Here is an 18912-nt window from a genome sequence, read left to right as displayed (position 1 = left end):
CATGTGCCTCCCAACTCCCATAAAGCTGTTTATGAAGACTGTGTGCTATGAATCATCTGAAGTTAGAAAAACAAATATTAGCTTTACAAAAATTATAAATAATCGCAAATCTTAAAACAGTTCTGGTAAAAATAAACAAATATGATTACTGCTGGCCCATGAAAAAGAAGGAAAAAAAAAAAGCTTGGGGAATGACTATTCCGATCCAGGGTTATCTATTTGCTTTGGCTGAAAAACATTTTAGTTAACTACATTAAATACAAACCAAATTGTAAACCCCTAGAAGAAGAGCCTCAATGCATCCACTGCTATGCACATTTCTGCTGGCTGAGATTGCAAGGTAGCACCAAATCAATTCTGGTAGAAACTGCAGTGTAAATCGAAGCAACTCTTCCTCTCCACTGCGATAGAATTCAAAGAGCTGGTGACAGACGGGTTCTAACAACTGGAAAATGCGAAACATTAATTCAATGACCGAATAATATTTGACTGACTTTGTTATATGAAATACAAATAAAAGGTTTTCTCTGACGGGTAATTACTGAAATACACAAACGTTTAAAAATTTTTTGAAGCAAACTTCATTGTTAAGCTTTTTAGTAAACCTTCTGACTCTGATGGAAATACAAATAATACAAGTGTATATGGAAGCACTTTGTAAACTCTAAGATAATCAGTGTTAGACTGAGATAATGGTTATTAAAACTGTCTTTTTTTACTTCTTAATATAGGTAAATTGTAGGAAGTTTCTTCCTTAATATCCTTCTTCCTAGTAAAGCAATATGCCAATATATAAATGTTTGGCTACAAGGCTGAAATTGAAATGGGAATCTGGGTAATTATGGTCATATCTTACTATTGAGCTTATAATTAGGCAGCAGCTGACCAAACTGATTGGTGTTAAGGGGTGACTGAAGAATTTCTGAGCCCCTGGATCTGGATCCTTATCATCATTGGATAATAATAAACACTACTGTTTGTTTTAAACATGATTTGGAGTTATCGATAATCTTTTCTTCTCCCCATCCCACCTCAACATTATCCAGTTAAAAGAGTTCACTGTATCTTTCTAATACACAGCATGTTTTTTTTTAATTTTGAAAGGCAAAGTAAGTGACTCTCATAAGTAATATTGTCTTAAAGCATATACAATGGTCACATTCACAAACATGTCATAATCAAATATGTCAAGATATTCACGGGACACTGATTTATCAGAGAAACCATAAGACTATTATATTTTCAATAAACTGTAATTCCCTAATTTAGGCAATAAATTTATTAAATGGATTTTCTACTACAAATAATCATAATGAAAAGAAACTAATTTGCAGTGAATGTTTTGATTTCAAATAAGTTGACTATGTAAAGTAAACTGGGTATAACTGAAGTTAATAATATTTATATAAGGTATAGCAAAGACTGGCACTTCAATATTATTGACAAAGTCAAACTAGTCTTTTTTTTCCCAATTGAAAAATTATCTAACATGACAATCTTCCATAAGGAATACTTTTTTTAACTCTCAAAATAGTCTTTAGGGTGCAAGAGACACCCTCTGTGGCCATGGCAAAGTTAATAGGAAACTGAAGGGGTAGGTGGTAAAGTAACCCCATTCACACATAGCAGCAAGTTTTTAGGATAGGAATTTGAAAGAATGGGATTGGAGAGGCAGGAAGAAAGGAAAAATTGGTCAGGGGATGTTTAGCTTTTGAGGGAGTTTTTAAAAATTCCTTTGTAGGCCAGACAAGAACCTTGTATTGTGATCTATCACATCACTTATCTCTAAATTCCTGTGAAAGCTCTAATTAAATCAATTGATAAAGTCTAACAAGCATCCACAAAACTATGAAAACTTACTTAAAAATGTATTCAAGGGAGTTGCATAAAGGCATAATCAGTTGTTTTTTTTTTTTTTAGAAGGACCAGGAATTGAACCCAGTACATGGGAAGCAGGCACTCAACCATTGAGCTACATCCTGTCCCCAATGAGAGTTGGTTTTTTCGTTTGTTTGCTTTTAGGAGGTACTGGGGATCAAACCTGGGATCTCATACATAGGAAGCAGGCACTCAACCACTTGAGCTACATCCATTCTCCCACAATCAGATTTAATCAAAACACACTCAAAAGGCTTTATAACCAGTTTAAAATCCAAAATTTTGAGTTATAAAAGCAGAAAAAAATGAAGAGTTTCAATGGGGAGGTAAAAATTATATGTTGCATTCGTATTAGAAATGAAGAATTAAAGAAAAACAAGATTAAATGAAATTATTCATAGTAAGCCAATCCAGATTAATACCAATATATGTAGAATGCTTTTCAGTTTATAAAGTACTTTCACATACAGAAACCCATTCATTCCCAAAACATTTTAAGTAAGAATATAATTATCTATACTTTCCATATAAAGAAATTGAGACAGACACTATACAACCATGACGAAATCACACAGCTCACAAGGGTCAAACCGAGAGCTAGGTTTTATGACTCCTTTACAAACATACATAAAAAATATCAAGAAGGAAACAGTATACAATTTGGAAAATATAGGCAATCTCTGACTTACCTAACTTGAATATGTTCAAGGCAAGCAACGGAGCATTAGAATATATTTCGTTCCTAGTGTCTAGGTTGAAATTTTGAGTATATATTCTCATGGAAACACTGTCATATAGGGTATTTAGGTTTTACAGTACTATTAACAGAGAACTGTATCTAAGGTAATTTTTATGAGTTAAATGGGCTTTTTAAAGGTATAATGAGAAATTTATCACCATGTACCTTCCCTCTATTCTACCTACATTCTGGGTTCTAAAACAACTAAGTTACAAATGAACTTTTACAACAATCCACTCATGAGTTAGAAGTCTATACCCTAAGATTTGTAGTGGTAATAGAAATGTGACAAAAATGCTCTTCAAAGACTAAGCCAAGGATAGAAAATGAAAAAGAGTCATGTTTAGATACTTTTATAAGTGAAATCTTGTAAAAATGTTTGCATTGAACAATTACTAAGGAACACGAGTAGGAAAATGATACAGAAAAGTTGGAGGGACATTACCATCCAGGTGCCAGTGGCCACCCCTGCCTCTGAGCTCCTTACTCCTGAACCCCAAAGAGACTCTCTGTGGCTCTTTCAGAAAAACAGCTGGTTTCATGACAGACTTGAGCACTGTTAGCCTCTAATCATAGGCCTATTTTAGAGTTATAGTCAACTAAAAGCTCCATTCTGGTAAAATGCATTGTACTACACGGGTCTCTCGATAGTTTAACGTACCATATATACCCAGCTCAGAGTTCTGTACTTAGCATTCTGTCTCTTTGAAAGATTCTGTCTCTGATTTTTGTTGGATTTTCTCCCTCTAATGTATTCAGACCTTGATTTAACCATTACTTACTCAGTTCCTACACATATCCCCCCACTTCACTTTATCTTAATAGCTTTTATCATTAACTGGCATTTTATTATATATTTAGTTATTTTGTTTTATGTCTATCTCATCTAATAACATACAAATTCTAATCAATTAGATCAAGAATTTAGTCTACTTTGTTCACTGTTATATTCCCAAGTGGTCCCGTGGCACATTATATGTGTTCAACAAACATTCATTAAATGAATAAAAGAAAAAGTACTATTAATAAAATCCAAATACTAAGTTTCAAATAACACCAGATACTAACTTCAAATAACACCAGAACCTATGTCTAAAATTTCAAAGATGCCAAAGACAACATTAACTTTTTAGCAGTATTTCCAAATTAAGGTACAAAATATTCTAAAGAGCAAAAATGTTAGGATGTTAAAGTATTTTACACTGTTATATTTTAGAACTACTTTGAAATACATTTTAAGAATTCAGCTGTCTTTTAAGAATATAAAATACCACTCTCTTTGCCACATTCATTAGGCTGAATACTTTATCAGCTTGAAGAAAGGACAGAAGGAAGGAAGGGAGAGGAAGGGAGGGAGGGAGGGGGACAAGAAGAAACAGGGAAAGATGGGGAAAAGCACCAGTCAGACCAAACTACTTTCCATTCTTTACATAATTTGCATCTTCTCATACCTCGAAATACCATCCCCTCTGCTTGGAATGTTCTTTCACCTTGCACACTTGGAAAATTTGCACTTATCCATGTAGACTCAATTAAACATTTCCCTGAAAGCATGTGCTCACTTATTTCTCCCCTTTTACTCCATCAGGATAAAGACCATGAATTATTCAACTTTCCCTATTGCCTCATTGAGGCAGTTGACTCATTACAGGTACGCAAATGTTTATCGAATAAATAAATGTACTGATGCAGGAAAAAAAAAAAACAGGAAGAGGAATATTATTAAAGATGGCATTTGGAATATGGTAATAATTCTATTTCTTGGCGTGGTGATGGTACACTGGAGTTCATTTTATTACTGTGTTAAACATATGTTTCTTATACTTTAATATGTTAAACTCCACAATAAAAAAATTTAAAATTGATCAACTGAATACTACTAACATAACAAATTGTAGAAGTCCTTACCTCACTTTGTGGCTCCTGGATAACTTTATATAGAGATGAAACTAAAGAACTCTTGTCTTTCAAATTTGTGGCATAATTTGGTAAAGATGTTTCTGGTAGCGTCTAAAAAAAATTTTTAAATACATTTTATTTATATGAAATGTCCATAAAGACAGCAAGTAGATTAGTGGTTGTCATGGGCTAGAGGGAAGAGGGAATTGGGAGTGACTGCTAACAGATACGGGATTTATTCTGGGGATGACAGAAATGTTCTGGAATTAGGTGGTGGTGATCTTTGCACAATATCGGGAACACACTAAAAATCATTGAATTGTAAACTTTAAAATGATGTTGTTTATGTTATTAAAAAACATAAGACTTCTCAGAACTGGAAAAAACAACATTCACGATACTAACATGCAAATTTTCCTAATGTTTAAATTATGGACCATTAATCACAGGTTACTAGCACCACCCTGGTACCAGCACCATCCAGAAAGGACACCTCGACCAGAGAGGAAGGGGAAGAGATAGCATTCTAGTAGTAAATTCAGATGGTTTTAGGGAAATGTGAAATAAACATTTCATTATAAACAATGTTAAAAACCTGTCCTTCTGCAGAACACCCCTTCCTTAATATATCTCCCAAGTCATTATTCTTTCTCACTTGAATTACTCTCCTTCACCCCAAAAATGTCTAATCCTGTAGTAGATACCATGTCTCAAGGTGCTCCCAAAAGTAATTCTAAGAAACACACTATTCCATACATGTTCCATTATCTTTATATTTCATTGTTTAACATGGGTTATGGCTAGTATACATATTTGTGAATGTGTGTATAAATACATGTAGGAAATTAAACCACTTAAAGTTTTATAATAAGGATATTTTGTTCATTTTTACTTTACTGTGAGCTTCTTGAGGCCAAGAACTATCTTATCTCTCCATCCACAATACTTAACACAAGGCCTTATACTCAAATCTTTGCTGAGGAAATTTATTATATATGAAGAGAAAAATAATTAAAATTGGTCACTGTTTAGACATCAGCAGATTCTGTAAAAATAGGTCATATTTCACCTCAGGATATGTAAGCAAATAGATTCTTTTTTTTAATTTAATGAGACTTTTGTTTATCAGAATGGTAAGTAAATGCGAATTATTTGGAAGTCTCCCACCATTCTCCAGCAGGGGGAAAAAATAGTTTCACTCCTACTGATTACATAAAGAAGAGATTAGGACTTTCTTCAATACTTCAAAAGCATGCAACAAAAGATTGCCAAGCAACATTCTATTTCTGTCACTTGATCAAGAGTAATCTAATACCAGTAAAATTTATATAAAAGGAAAAATAGTAAAATAAACAAACAGCTGCTCTCTAACCTACTGAATGGAAATGAACCTAAATTATATATATAAAATATATTATATATAGTATGTGAATATATACATAACTAAGTATAAATATAAGAATTTTAAGTGAGTTGAAATATAAATCTTAAAAATTATTAATGAAGAGAAAACTATCATATGTACTATGTAGACAGAAGCTGAAACAATCATTAAAAACATGAATTAAAAATTTTCGGTTATGTAACAGCCAAAGGTCAAAGGATAATAACACAAGCTCTAGAAAATACCTTGAACCTAGGCTAATACTACTAAATGAGAGGAAGGGTATACCAAAAATTAGTGAACTATTACTTTTTTTTTTTTTTTTAAGATTTTTTATTTATTTCTCCTCCCTCCCACCATTGTCTGCTCTCTGTGTTCATTCACTGTGTTTTCTTCTGTGTCTGCTTGTATTTTCATTAGGCAGCTCTGGGAACCAATCCTGGGACCCTCCAGAGTGGGAGAGGGGCGATTATTCTCTTGCACCACCTCAGCTCCCTGGTCTGCTGTGTCTCTTATTATCTCTCCTGTGTCCCTTTTTGTTGTGTTATCTTGCTGTGCCAGCTCTCCACATGGGCCAGTGCTCCTGTGTGGAGCAGCACTCCTGCATGGGGCAACACTCCTGCGCATACTCCATGCAGGCTAGCACTTTGCGCAGGCCAGCACCTCATGCAGGCCAGCACTCCGCGTGGGCCAGCTTGCCACGCAGGCCAGCTTGCCTTCACCAAGAGGCCCTGGGCATCGAACCCTGGACCTCCTATGGTAGACAGGAATCCAACTGCTTGAGCCACATTTGCTTCCCAAACTATTACATTTATTCATAATTCTGTCACTATTTTGTTTCATGAATATGGGAAAAGTTATTTGTGTCTGTAGAAGGGGAGAAAATATAACTGCTGTGTTTATAAAAGTTATTCGTAAAACTTAAGCTCTAAAAGGCCAAATGAATTTAAATAACGCTACAGCAAACATTTAAATTTTCTTGTACTGTATTAGTTCAAAGGTACTAGGCTTTCAATCAATACCAGCTAAACTTTCTCGTATTTCAGTAGACAAAACTGGAGATGAAAACGTAATAATGGGAAATAAGTCTTGGCAAAATTGAAGAAAAAGACAGATGCTTCATACTAAAGTATCATTTGGCAGATGGTCTAAAAAAATAAAAGGGTGTGATATGGTTGGGTGGGAGAGAACTAATGAAGATGGACAGATGGGTGGAGAACCAATAAACAAAACAATCCTGCCCAAAAGCATCACACATAAGACTGGATTTTGAGTCACATATTTGAGACTCAGTGCCTACTGAAAAGTCAAAAAAAATTAAGAGTCTGGGAATCTGCTAGATAAAGCTACACACAATATAAAGAAAAATACAATACAATATGAAAGATAATGTTTTACAAATAAACTTTGAAAAGACAGATTGAACTATTCAGAAAAACCTTAAAATAATGATGTCCTATTCTAATCACTCTGATGATATATAAAGACAATGCAAATGAAGGCCCACTGCTAAGACAGATACTCGATTGTTTTTCTGAAGCCCCAAAATAATACTAGTAGTTAGGTTTTCACAAAACAAACTGTGCTGGCTCTGCACATTTGAGGGACTGTTACATGAAGTTATGACATTAGGAGTTCAGGCTGTGACCATGAAACAGTGAAGAACAAAAAGCATTTTTTCACAGACCTCCTTGCAGCAGTTTGATATGGTTATAATTCCAAAAATAGATACTGGAATATGTTTGTAATCTGGTCTGTACCTGGGTGCAATTAAGTTATGATTAGGGCTTTGATTGGTCCACATCATTAGGGCGCTGATGAGGATTGGGCAAGCATGTGGAAAGGGTAGGTTCCCACAAAGCACCAAGGAGAAGAAACCATCACCTTAAGAATGACTGTAAGACTGAAATTGAATGGAGGATGCCCTGCAGGTTTGCTGAACTGTAGAGGACCCAAGACCAGGTTTACCTCCTGATTTCTGCTTATTGTAATGAAAATGTTTATCCTTTGTCCATTTATGTACTGGAAACAGATAAATTGTTTTGTAAGTTTCAGAGGGCTATAGCAGACAGGACTTTGCCCACAGACAAACTGTATTTCTTTAAATTGATTGTGATATGATTTAGTACTTGCATTGTTACTGATTTAAGGTTTTTTAGAATATTGTAATGTCTTTTGGAATTCAGAGGGTGGAGTGTAGCAGTTTGATATGGTTATGAATTCCAAATATAGATGCTGGATCATGTTTGCAATCTGGTCTGTACCTGGGAGTGATTAAGTTATGATTAGGGCTTTGATTGGGCAATGTTGTTAGGGGCCTCATGAGGATTTTGAGCCTGGGAGAGGTTATGTGATTTGTCCAATGTCATAAAATCACCTAGTGGAAGAATTAGGATTAGATTAAAGGGTTATGACTCCCAGCCCAGTGTACTTTGTACCACTTGTTCAATCCATGACTTTGGCCTAGTTAGCACCACAGTTATTAAACAACCAAGCACAGGCTTTTCTAACTATATGTATATACCCTCAAACCTCCTTCCTTGAATATTTTAACCAAATATGTAATTTAACATCACAAATCACTTCAAAAGACATACTTACTCTAATTTTTAAACTACCTAACAAAATTATTCCCAAGCACTTTTCTATCTTCTATTTCCTCTGGTATGCTGTTAATTTCATATAACTTTAATCTCTTTATCAAACACAGTGCTGAATTCAGCCCCAAAAAACACAATTCAGAGTAACAATCAAAATAATTTTCAGGCGTATCAACCAAATTAACTAAAGAATAAGGAAAACCTTCCCTTTAACCAATTATATTATAGACCTGAAGACAATGTGAAATATTTGTTATATCAAATTGATTGAAAATAGGGTTAGTTTAATATTGCAAGGGGGTAGAGGGCAACTAAATTACTTTTTTATATTTTAAGATTTATTTATTTATTTCTCTCCCCTTCCCCCCACCCTGGTTGTCATTCTCTGTGTCTATTTGCTGCGTCTTGTTTCTTTGTCCGCTTCTGCTGCTGTCAGAGGCACGGGAAGCTGTGTCTCTTTTTGTTGCGTCATCTTGTTGTGTCAGCTCTCCATGTGGTTGGCGCCATTCTTAGGCAGGCTGCACTTTCTTTCGCACTGGGTGGCTCTCCTTACGGGGCACACTCCTTGCATGTGGGGCTCCCCTACGCGGGGACACCCCTGCGTGGCAGGGCACTCCTTGCATGCATCAGCACAGTGCACGGGCCAGCTCCACACAGGTTAAGGAGACCCGGGGTTTGAACCGCGGACCTCCCATGTGGTAGATGGACACCCTAACCACTAGGCCAAGTCCATTTCCCTAAATTACTTTTTATTTCAGGGGACCCATGATTTCATTTCTCTTCAACCCAATGGAAGTTTCCTTACTCTTGAAGTAAATTCATAAAAATGCTAATAAAATATTACATATTCAGTATATTATATTATAAAAGATTACCTAGATAATACTTACCTTTATTCATACCGTAGTTTCTTTTAGTGGAAGATGGCATTTAGAAAACAAGATCTGGGTGCTTGGTACACTCATTGTTACTGGGGTGTCATTTTGCCCTCTCAGTGAAGAAAGCTAGGAAATGTATATATGCACACACACTCATACATATATCATAAACATATATAATATACACATTTCCCATGAATTCATACTGATTCTTCCAATTCCAATCCAACCCCTCAGGTTCTTTCTTGCTTTACCCCAATTCATGTTTGTAAATCACTTCTCAGACATGGGGAAACCTAAATACCACTATCCTAATATCTTTACTTATTTGCTCAATGCAATCCATCTAACAACCAATCTGGCTGACTCTGCTACATGCTACAACTGCAACCCTCTGCTTCCACGACCCACTTCCTCAGGCACTGGGGTACACTACTGACGATACCACTGCACCACCCCTCACAACCCCATTTACTAGGGTATCTACATGTCCTTGCCAGGGGAGGAAGGGAATAAAAGGACATATAGGAAGGGAAGTGCATGACTTAGGATTTTCAATTATTTGTCTTATGAATAGAGCTCTTCCTTATGCCCCACCCTTTAATATGGCCTCTTTCCACAGCTCCCAAGTTAGAGTATGGATAACTGGTTATATCTGCTTTTGCAAATTTGATTTTACTATTAAACATAGAATGCCCTAGCTGAAGTGGTATTCAACTGTTAAGCTTGACAGTTTCCAACAACCTGCCATAAAAATCATAATACCATAAACCATATTAAACTCTTGAAACAGAAAAAAGCTTAAAAACACCTTGAACATGTATTCAAAAAGATAACATTAGCCAAAAAGAATACACATAAAAGACTTAAACTATTAAAACATATAGATGGCACTTCATACAGTACACTTCATAACAATCTACATCACTTGATGATTTAGGGGATCCATACAGGGATGCACAATTCATGGCTATAAAAGCTGATAAAGTAAAAAACAATCTACCCAACCATTCATAAGATGAGATAACAGACAGATAAAACTAGCTGCAAAGTTAACAGGAAACAATGCTTCTGCTAAAGACATAATGCAGCTGAAAAGTGTATTAACAACCTTTTTTTGAGTGACTACAGTGTTCTTACTCACTGAGAAATCTTGTTTTCTAAAACCTTAAATTATCAAAAAAATTGCTCTTTGAACATTAATCATGAAGAACGAAACATCCAACTCTTGCCTGGAAGATCTAAGTCATTTTGACACAAGAGAAGCAGCCTTGATTTCCAACCTAGGTGCAGAGCTTCAAATAAGAGTTTTCTGAATATTCAGCATGTATCCTAACTTTTAAGGTTCCAAGACAAAAGGACCCAGGGTCCACTTCATATTTCAGACTAGCTGTTGACCCCTTTTATTCACAGCCCTGCTTTGCTTTGAGCCCATCAAAACACTACTTCATTTAAATTTCACCTAAACACTACCCTTTCTCCACTACCATAATTCTATCTTTTCCTTTGTTCAGTGAGAGGCCCCATGTTACCTGTTGTGTAGTCTCCCTCTCTGCATTAAGACAATAAGCCAAACTTAGACTATTGGTTTGTCCCAGAGGTCATGGGCTGATAGGGCTGGACAAAATCAAAGTGACAATTGCAGACCAAATCCTTCATTTCTGTGGTTCATGATCATTAAGTTTATAGAATTATGTGCAACAATGAAACCCAGAGGACAAAGAGAAAGGTAATTAGCCGGATTAAGGAACATAATTTTAGCTCTCAAACAAGAAAGTGGAAGTTCTATTTTCTTCAGCAACTAACCAAAAGTTATACACTCCTTATATAGCCACTGCATTAGCCAAGTAGAGAAAGATCCAGGAGTAGAAAATTGAGCTAATATTTTCCCAATTTTTCCTTATTGTTGAGCATGTCCAGTCAATCTGACCCACAAATTGAAACAAACCTTTCAAAACTGAACTTCTGATGGCAGCTGGACAATGAGATCATTCGGAAACTTCAATCATGTTTGTGGTGTTGAGGTAAAAGAGAGAAAAGGAAAGAAAATAAACTCTTTGAACTAATTGGTAGAAAAAAAGAATCTATATTACTATGTGTAAACAACTCCCTACTAAGATTGTTTTTACATACTTCTGCTTCCACAGATATTCAGCTTTTCAGCCATTAAAAGGAAAAAGCCAGGGAGAAGCCAAGATGGCAGCAGAGTAAGGAGAGCTCCTGGAGTCAGTGCCCCAGGACAGTTAGTCATCATCCAGAATTATCTAAAACAACTGTTTGGGGGTCTCAGGAAACCAGAAGAGTTCCTGCAGCATCCCTGAATCTATGAAAGGAGAAGACTGCCCATCTGCAGAGAGGATTTGTGAGTAGAGCCCTCCATGCCACGGAGGTCAGTACCCATGGCACAAGCTGCCTCAGGAGCTATTCCAAGGCTGGAAGAAGACACGGAGTGGCACTGACTTCAGCTACTGATGCGTAAAGTCAGCTGACTAAAGTATAATCCTAGGAACAGTTCAACTTTGAGCCTGTCCAGGTCAGGAGGAGGCCAGTAGCTGCCATTTTGATGACACACACAGCATGAGGGGAAGTGGGGCTGATTAACAGTCACAGTGCTGGAAGGGTCTAGCTCCTTTCCACCCAGGTCGGATTATAGCTCTAGCCCAAACCCCAGTCCCACCTCTGTTAGGGAGCAAGCTGGGGGGACCTGCAACACCTCTCTGGGAAACTGCAAGCCATTCCGCAAAGGCCGGTGCCCATCCTACCCTAGCAGCACAAGCCACCTCAGGAGCTGTTCCGTGGCTGGAGTTAGAAGCTCCATTTGGAGGAAGAGATGGTTGTCCACCAATTTCAGGTACTGATTAGTGAACTTGGCTGGCTAAAGTATAATCCTAGAAACAGCTAGGGTTTGAGCCAAGTTGGAAAGAGTCCGGTAGCCACCATTCTTACTCTGCCCCTGGCATGAGGGGAAGCCGGGCTGACTGAAAATCCAGCAAAGTTAGGGACTGGCTTCTTTCCACCAAGACTGTATTGCAGCCCTAGCCGTGGTTCCAGCCCCACCTCCAGCAGAGAGGAGGCTGGCAGGACCTGCACCAGGCTCTCCAGGCAAGGCAACTGCAGGTGTTCTCTGCTGGCACAGACTGAATAGCTGGATACTATGGGGTTGCAGCCCCACACCCCAATAGGAGAGAGGAGAGGAGAGGAGCTGGGTATCCTCGGCCTGTCAGAGCAACAGCAGGCATTTTTAGCCCACACAAACTGGTTTGTTGAGTGCCTTTGAGTCCATCTCCACCTCTGCCCTCCATAGGACAGGAGGGGGCTGGTGTTCCCTTAGCCTCTCAGGGCAACTGCAGGCACTTTGGCCTGCACAAACCAAAAAAACTGTTGGGCACTTGTGGTTCCATTCCCATCCCCAATAGGATGTTGGCCCAGCCTCTCTGGGTAACTGCAGGTGCTTTTGGCCCACACAGCCTGGACTAGTGGGTGCTTGTGGATCCACCCTCACCGCCCCCCCCAATAGGAAAAGAGGGGGGCTGGTGTTTCCACAGTCTTTTTGGGCAATGGCAGACAATTTTGGCCTGCATGGACTGGACTGTTGGATGCCTATGGATTGACCCCTACCCGTAATAGGATGGGGGTGGTTTTGGTGTTTCCTCAGCCTCTCCGGGCAATGGCAGGTGCTTTTGGCCTACAGGAACTAAACTGTTGGGCACTGGTGGTTCCATTCCCACCCCCTAAAGGGGAGAAGGGACAGTACTCCCTCAGCCTCTCAGGGCAATTGCAGGCATATTAGGCCCATACAGATTACACTGTTGGGTTCTCCAGAGGGTCCATTCCACCCCCAGCAGGGAGGGGGTCTGGTGCTATGTCAGTTTACCTGGGCAACTGTGGTCATTTGGACCCACACAGCATAGATGGCTGCCCACAACTATAGCTCCATCCCGCCCCAGATAGGGGAAGAAGGGGTGGGAAGCTTTATCAGTCTCTCTGGACAACTACAGACAGAAAGGAAAATATATAGCCCTCAATGCTTATATTAAAAAAGAAGTTAAAATCAATGACCTAACTAACTACACAGCTGGAGGAACTAGAAAAAGAATAGCAAACTAATCCCAAAGCAAGTAGAAAGACTGAAATAGCAAAGATCACAGCAGAAATAAATGAAATTGAGAAAAAAAAAAAAACAACAGAGAGAATTAACAAAACCAAAAGTTGGTTCTTTGAGAAGATTAACAAAATCGACAGACCCTTAGCTAGACTAAGAAAAAAAAGAGAGAAGATACAAATAAATGAAATAAAAAATGAAAAGGGGAACATTACTACTGACCCACAGAAATAAGAGAGATCATAAGAGGATACTATGATCAACTTTATGCTAAAAAGCCAGACAATGTAGATGAAATGGAAAAATTTCCCCAGGAACGTACAAACAACATGCACTGAACCTAGAAGAAACAGAAGACTGCTCAGCAAGCCAATCAATAGTAAAAAGATTGAAACAGTCATCAAACTGCCCCCCAAAATGAAAAGCCCAGGACCAGACAGTTTCACAGGTGAGTTCTACCAAGCATTCAAAAATTTAATACTGGCGGCAGACTTGGCCCAGTGGTTAGGGTGTCCATCTACCACATGGGAGGTCCGCGGTTCAAACCCCGGGCCTCCTTGACCCATGTGGAGCTGGCCCATGCGCAGTGCTGATGCATGCAAGGAGTGCCATGCCACGCAGGGGTGTCCCCTGCATAGGGAAACCCCATGCACAAGGAGTGCGCCCCATAAGGAGAGCCGCCCAGTGCGAAAGAAAGTGCAGCCTGCCCAGGAATGGTGCTGCACACATGGAGAGCTGACACAACAAGATGACGCAACAAAAAGAAACACAGATTCCCGTGCCGCTGACAACAACAGAAGCGGACAAAGAAGATGCAGGAAATAGACACAGAAAACAGACAAGAGAGTTGGGGGGGAGAGGGGAGAGAAATAAATAAATGAATCTTAAAAAAAAAAAAAAAAGATTTAATACCAATCTTACTCAAGCTCTTCCAAAAAACTGAACAATAAGAAACACTACCAAACTTATTCTATGAAGCCAATAGTACCCTAATACCAAAGCCATATAAAGAGATTACCGGGAAATGGACTTTGGCCCAGTGGTTAGGGCGTCCGTCTACCACATGGGAGGTCCGCGGTTCAAAGCCCGGGCCTCCTTGACCCATGTGGAGCTGGCCCATGCGCAGTGCTGATGCGCGCAAGGAGTGCCCTGCCACGCAGGGGTATCCCCCGCGTAGGGGAGCCCCACGCACAAGGAGTACACCTGTAAGGAGAGCCGCCCAGCGTGAAAGAAAGTGCAGCCTGCCAAGGAATGGCGCCGCCCACACTTCCCGTGCCGCTGATGACAACAGAAGCAGACAAAGAAACAAGATGCAGCAAAAAGACATAGAAAACAGACAACCGGGGGAGGGGAGGGGAATTAAATAAATAAAAAATAAATCTTAAAAAAAAAAAAAAAAAAGAGATTACCAAAAAAAAATTACAGACCTATTTCTCTAATGAAAACTGATGTAAAAATCCTGAATAAAATACTTGCTAATCGAATCCAGCAACATATTAAAAGAATTATTCATCATGATTAATTGGCTTTTATACCAGACATGCAAAGGTGGTTCAACATAAGAAAATTAATCAGCATAATACAACACATTAATAAATCAAAGAAGAAAAATCACATGATCTTACCGATTGACACAGAAAAGGCATTTGACAAAATACAGCATCCTTTTTCGATAAAAATACTATAAAAGATAGGAATTGAAGGAAATTTTCTCAACAATGATAAAGGCAATATATGAAAAATCCACAGCTAACACTGTACTCAATGGTGAAAAAATGAAGCTTTTCCGTTGAGATCAGGGACAAGACAAGGATGCCCACTGTCACCATTGTTGTTCAATATAATGTTAGAGGTTCTAGCTAGAGCAATTTAGGCAAGAAAAAGAAATAAAAAGCGTCCAAATCAGAAAGGAAGAAGTAAAACTTTCACTATTCCCAAATGATATGATCCTATATCTAGAAAGTCCCGAAAAATCTACAAGGCTGCTAGAGCTAATAAAACGATTTCGCGGAGTATCAGGATACAATCAGTAGGGTTTCTATGCAATTGTAATGTGCAATCTGAGGAGAAAGTCAGGGGGAAAATTCCATTTACAACAGCAACTAAAAGTATCAAATATTTAGGAATAAACTTAACCAAGGATGTAAAACATTTATATTCAGAAAACTATAAAGAAATCCAAAAAGACCTAAACAATTGGAAGAACATTCCATGCTCATGGATTAGAAGAATAAATATCATTAAGATGTTAATTCATCAAAATTGATATACAGATTCAATGCAATCCCAATAAAGGTTCCGCCAGCATTTTTTAAACAAATGGAGAACACAATTATCAAATTTATCTGGAAGGGTAAGAGGCCCTGTGTATTAGTCAGCCAAAGTGATGATGATGCAAAATACCAGAGATCAGTTGGTTTTTGTAAAGGGTATTTATTTGAGGTAGGAGCTTACAGATACCAGGTCATAAAGTACAAGTTACTTCCCTCACCAAAGCCTGTTTTCATGTGTTGGAAGAAGATGACTGCTGACGTCTGTGAGGGTTCATACTTCCTGGGTTCCTTCCTTTCTTCAGCCTTCTTTTTCCTGGGTTCAAGGTTTCTCTCTTTCTGGGGCTTGCTTCTGTTTCCTCTGGGTGCTTACTTCCTGGTGCTTACAGCTTAAGGTTTCAGCATCAAACTCCAACATCAAAACTCCAACATCAAAAACCCTCAACTCTGTCCTTCGCCATCCCTTTCATCTATGAGTCCCCACTCCACTTGCACAAGAGGTTTACATGATTACTTAATCAAGGAAACCTATAAATCCAGTATAATCTAATATGCCCAGAGGAAAAGATTAATTTACAAACATAATCCAATATTTCTTTTTGGAATTCATCAATAATATCAAACCTCTATACCCTGAATAGCTAGAAACATCTTAAAAAGGAAAAGTGAAGTTGGAGGACTCTCACTTCCAGACTGTAAATCATATTACTTAGCTACAGTGGTAAAAACAGCATGGTATTGGCATGAAGACAGACACATAGACCAATGGAATCAAACTGATTGTTCAGAAACAGACCCTCACATCTGTGGCCAAGTGATTTTTGACAAGCCTGTCAAACCCAACCAGCTTGGACAGAAGAGTCTATTCAACAAATGGTGCTGGGAGAACTGGATATCCATAGCCAAAAGAAAGAAAGAAGACCCCTACCTCACCCCTTATACAAAAATTAACTCAAAATGGATCAAAAACCTAAACATAAAAGCAAGTACCATAAAGTTCCTAGAAGAAAATGTAGGGAAACATCTTCAAGACCTGGTAATAGGTGATGGATTCTTAAACCTTATACTAAAAGCATAAGCAACAAAAGAAAACATGGGTAAATGGGACCTCCTCAAAATTAAACACCTCTGTGATTCAAAGGACTTCATCAAGAACGTGAAAAGGCAGCCCATTCAATGGGAGAAAATATTTGGAAACCACATATCTGATAAGGGTTAGATTTCCATTCTATATAAAGAGATCAGGGAAACAGATTTGGCTCAACTGATAAAGCATCCACCTACTATATGAGAGGTCCAGGGTTCAAACTCAGGGCATCCTGACCCATGTGGTGAGTTGGCCCATGCGCAGTGCTGATGCACGCAAGGAGTACCGTGCCACACAGGGGTGTCCTCCACGTAGGGGAGCCCCATGCACAAGGAGTGCATCCTGCAAGGAGACCTGCCCTGCACAAAAAAAGCATAGCCGCCCAGAAGTGGCACTGCATACACAGAGAGCTGATGCAGCAAGATGACACAACAAATTCCCGCTTGCCACTGACAAGAATGCAAGTGAGGAACACATAGTGAATGGACACAGAGAGCAGACATCAGGGGGTAGGGAGGGGGAGAGAAATAAATAAAAAATAAATCTTTAAAAAGAGAGAGAGAGAGATCATACAACTCAACAATAAAATAGCAAACCACAATTAAAAACTGGGCAAAAGATTTAAATAGCCATTTCTCCAAATAGGAAATCCAAATGGCCAAAAAGCACGAGAAAATGTTCCATATCACTAGCTACTAGGGAAATGCAAATTAAAACAACGAGATATCATCAATATCACACAGAATGGCCATTAATTAAAAAAACAGACAACTATAAGTGCTAGAGAGGATGTGGAGAACTAGGAACACTCCTTCACTGTTGGTGTGACTGTAAAATGGTGCAGCCTCTGTGGAAGACAGTTTGGTGGTTCCTCAGGAAGCTAAATATAGAACTGCCATATGATCCAGCAAATCCTCTACTAAGAACATTTCCAGAAGAACTAAAAACTATGACATGAGCAGACATCTGCACACTGATCATCACAGCAGTGTTATTCACAATTGCCAAAAGATGGAAACAACCCAAGTGTCCATCAACCAATCAACCGATAAACAAAATGTGGTATACACATACAATGGAATACTATGTTGTGGTTAAGAAATTAAACTGGGACACATATGATAACATGGATGAATCTGGAAGACATTATATTAAGAAAAGTAAGCCAGACACAAAAGGATAAATATTGCAATGTCTCATTAATATGAACTAATACAAAGAATAAACACATGGAGTTAAAACCTAGAGTATAGGTTATTAGAAGATAAGAGGAGGGTTGAGAAGAACTACTGATGCTTAATGTATGTAGAAGTTTTAATTAACTTGACTGTAAAAGTGTGGAAATGGGTAGAGTTGATGGTAAGACATTGTAGTCAGTAGCAGCTGATTTAAAAAAGGGATTGTTGCTGAAAAGGGTAGTCTGGGGGAACTAAACGTCAATTGAAAGAAAGCTAAAGAAAAATCTAGGGAATGAATAACACAGTGAACCCAGAGGTGGATGAGACTTGTGGTTGAGGGTACAAATATAAGAGTATCCTTCTGTGACCTACTGTAGATGTACATCACTACTGCAGGGTGGTGGGAATATGAAGAAGCATGGGAAAACTACAGTTGGTATGACCTACAGACTGTGGTTAACAACAATACTATAATATTCTTGCATCAATGCCAAAGATGTACTGTGTTGATAATGGAGGTGTACAGAAAAAGTGTGTCAAATGTACACTATAGACCATGGTTGGTGGTAACAGCCTGAAGATATCCCATAATCTGTAACAAATGTTCCACCACAGTGTGGTGTGTTGGTGAAGGGGATTCTACACACGTGCATGATTATTTTTTAAGTTCACAACCTCTATAACAAAAATATATTTTTTAAAAATAGGGTGGGTTGGAGGAAAAACACACCAAATGTAAGATAGGGACTATAGTTAGTAGTAATATTTTTCATTTTGTTTTTTTATTGTCTTTTTTTTTTTTTTTTGAAGATAAGTAGATCACATAAAATGTTACATTAAAAAACATAGGAAGTTTCCCAAACACCCCACTCCCCACCCCTCCCCTACTCCTCCCAC

General features: G+C 38.3%; 1 protein-coding gene across 3 annotated transcripts in view; it reads right to left on the bottom strand.

Moving 5' to 3' along the window:
- The window catches only part of HYCC1 (hyccin PI4KA lipid kinase complex subunit 1), a 116800-nt gene that overhangs the window by 42526 nt on the left and 55362 nt on the right, over nt 1-18912 (bottom strand). For all 3 annotated transcript variants that reach the window (XM_058296886.2, XM_071215122.1, XM_058296887.2), the window contains 2 exons: nt 4526-4627; nt 266-445 (listed from right to left, as the gene is read on the bottom strand). In XM_058296886.2, the coding sequence (XP_058152869.1) occupies nt 266-445; nt 4526-4627 (282 nt within the window). The remainder of the gene's footprint in view (nt 1-265; nt 446-4525; nt 4628-18912) is intronic.

Source organism: Dasypus novemcinctus, chromosome 5 (genome assembly GCF_030445035.2).
Source record: "Dasypus novemcinctus isolate mDasNov1 chromosome 5, mDasNov1.1.hap2, whole genome shotgun sequence".
NCBI classification, from domain to species: Eukaryota; Metazoa; Chordata; class Mammalia; order Cingulata; family Dasypodidae; genus Dasypus; species Dasypus novemcinctus.
The sequence above is the reverse complement of the archived record's forward strand: the minus strand, read 5'-3'. Positions and strand labels throughout refer to the sequence as shown.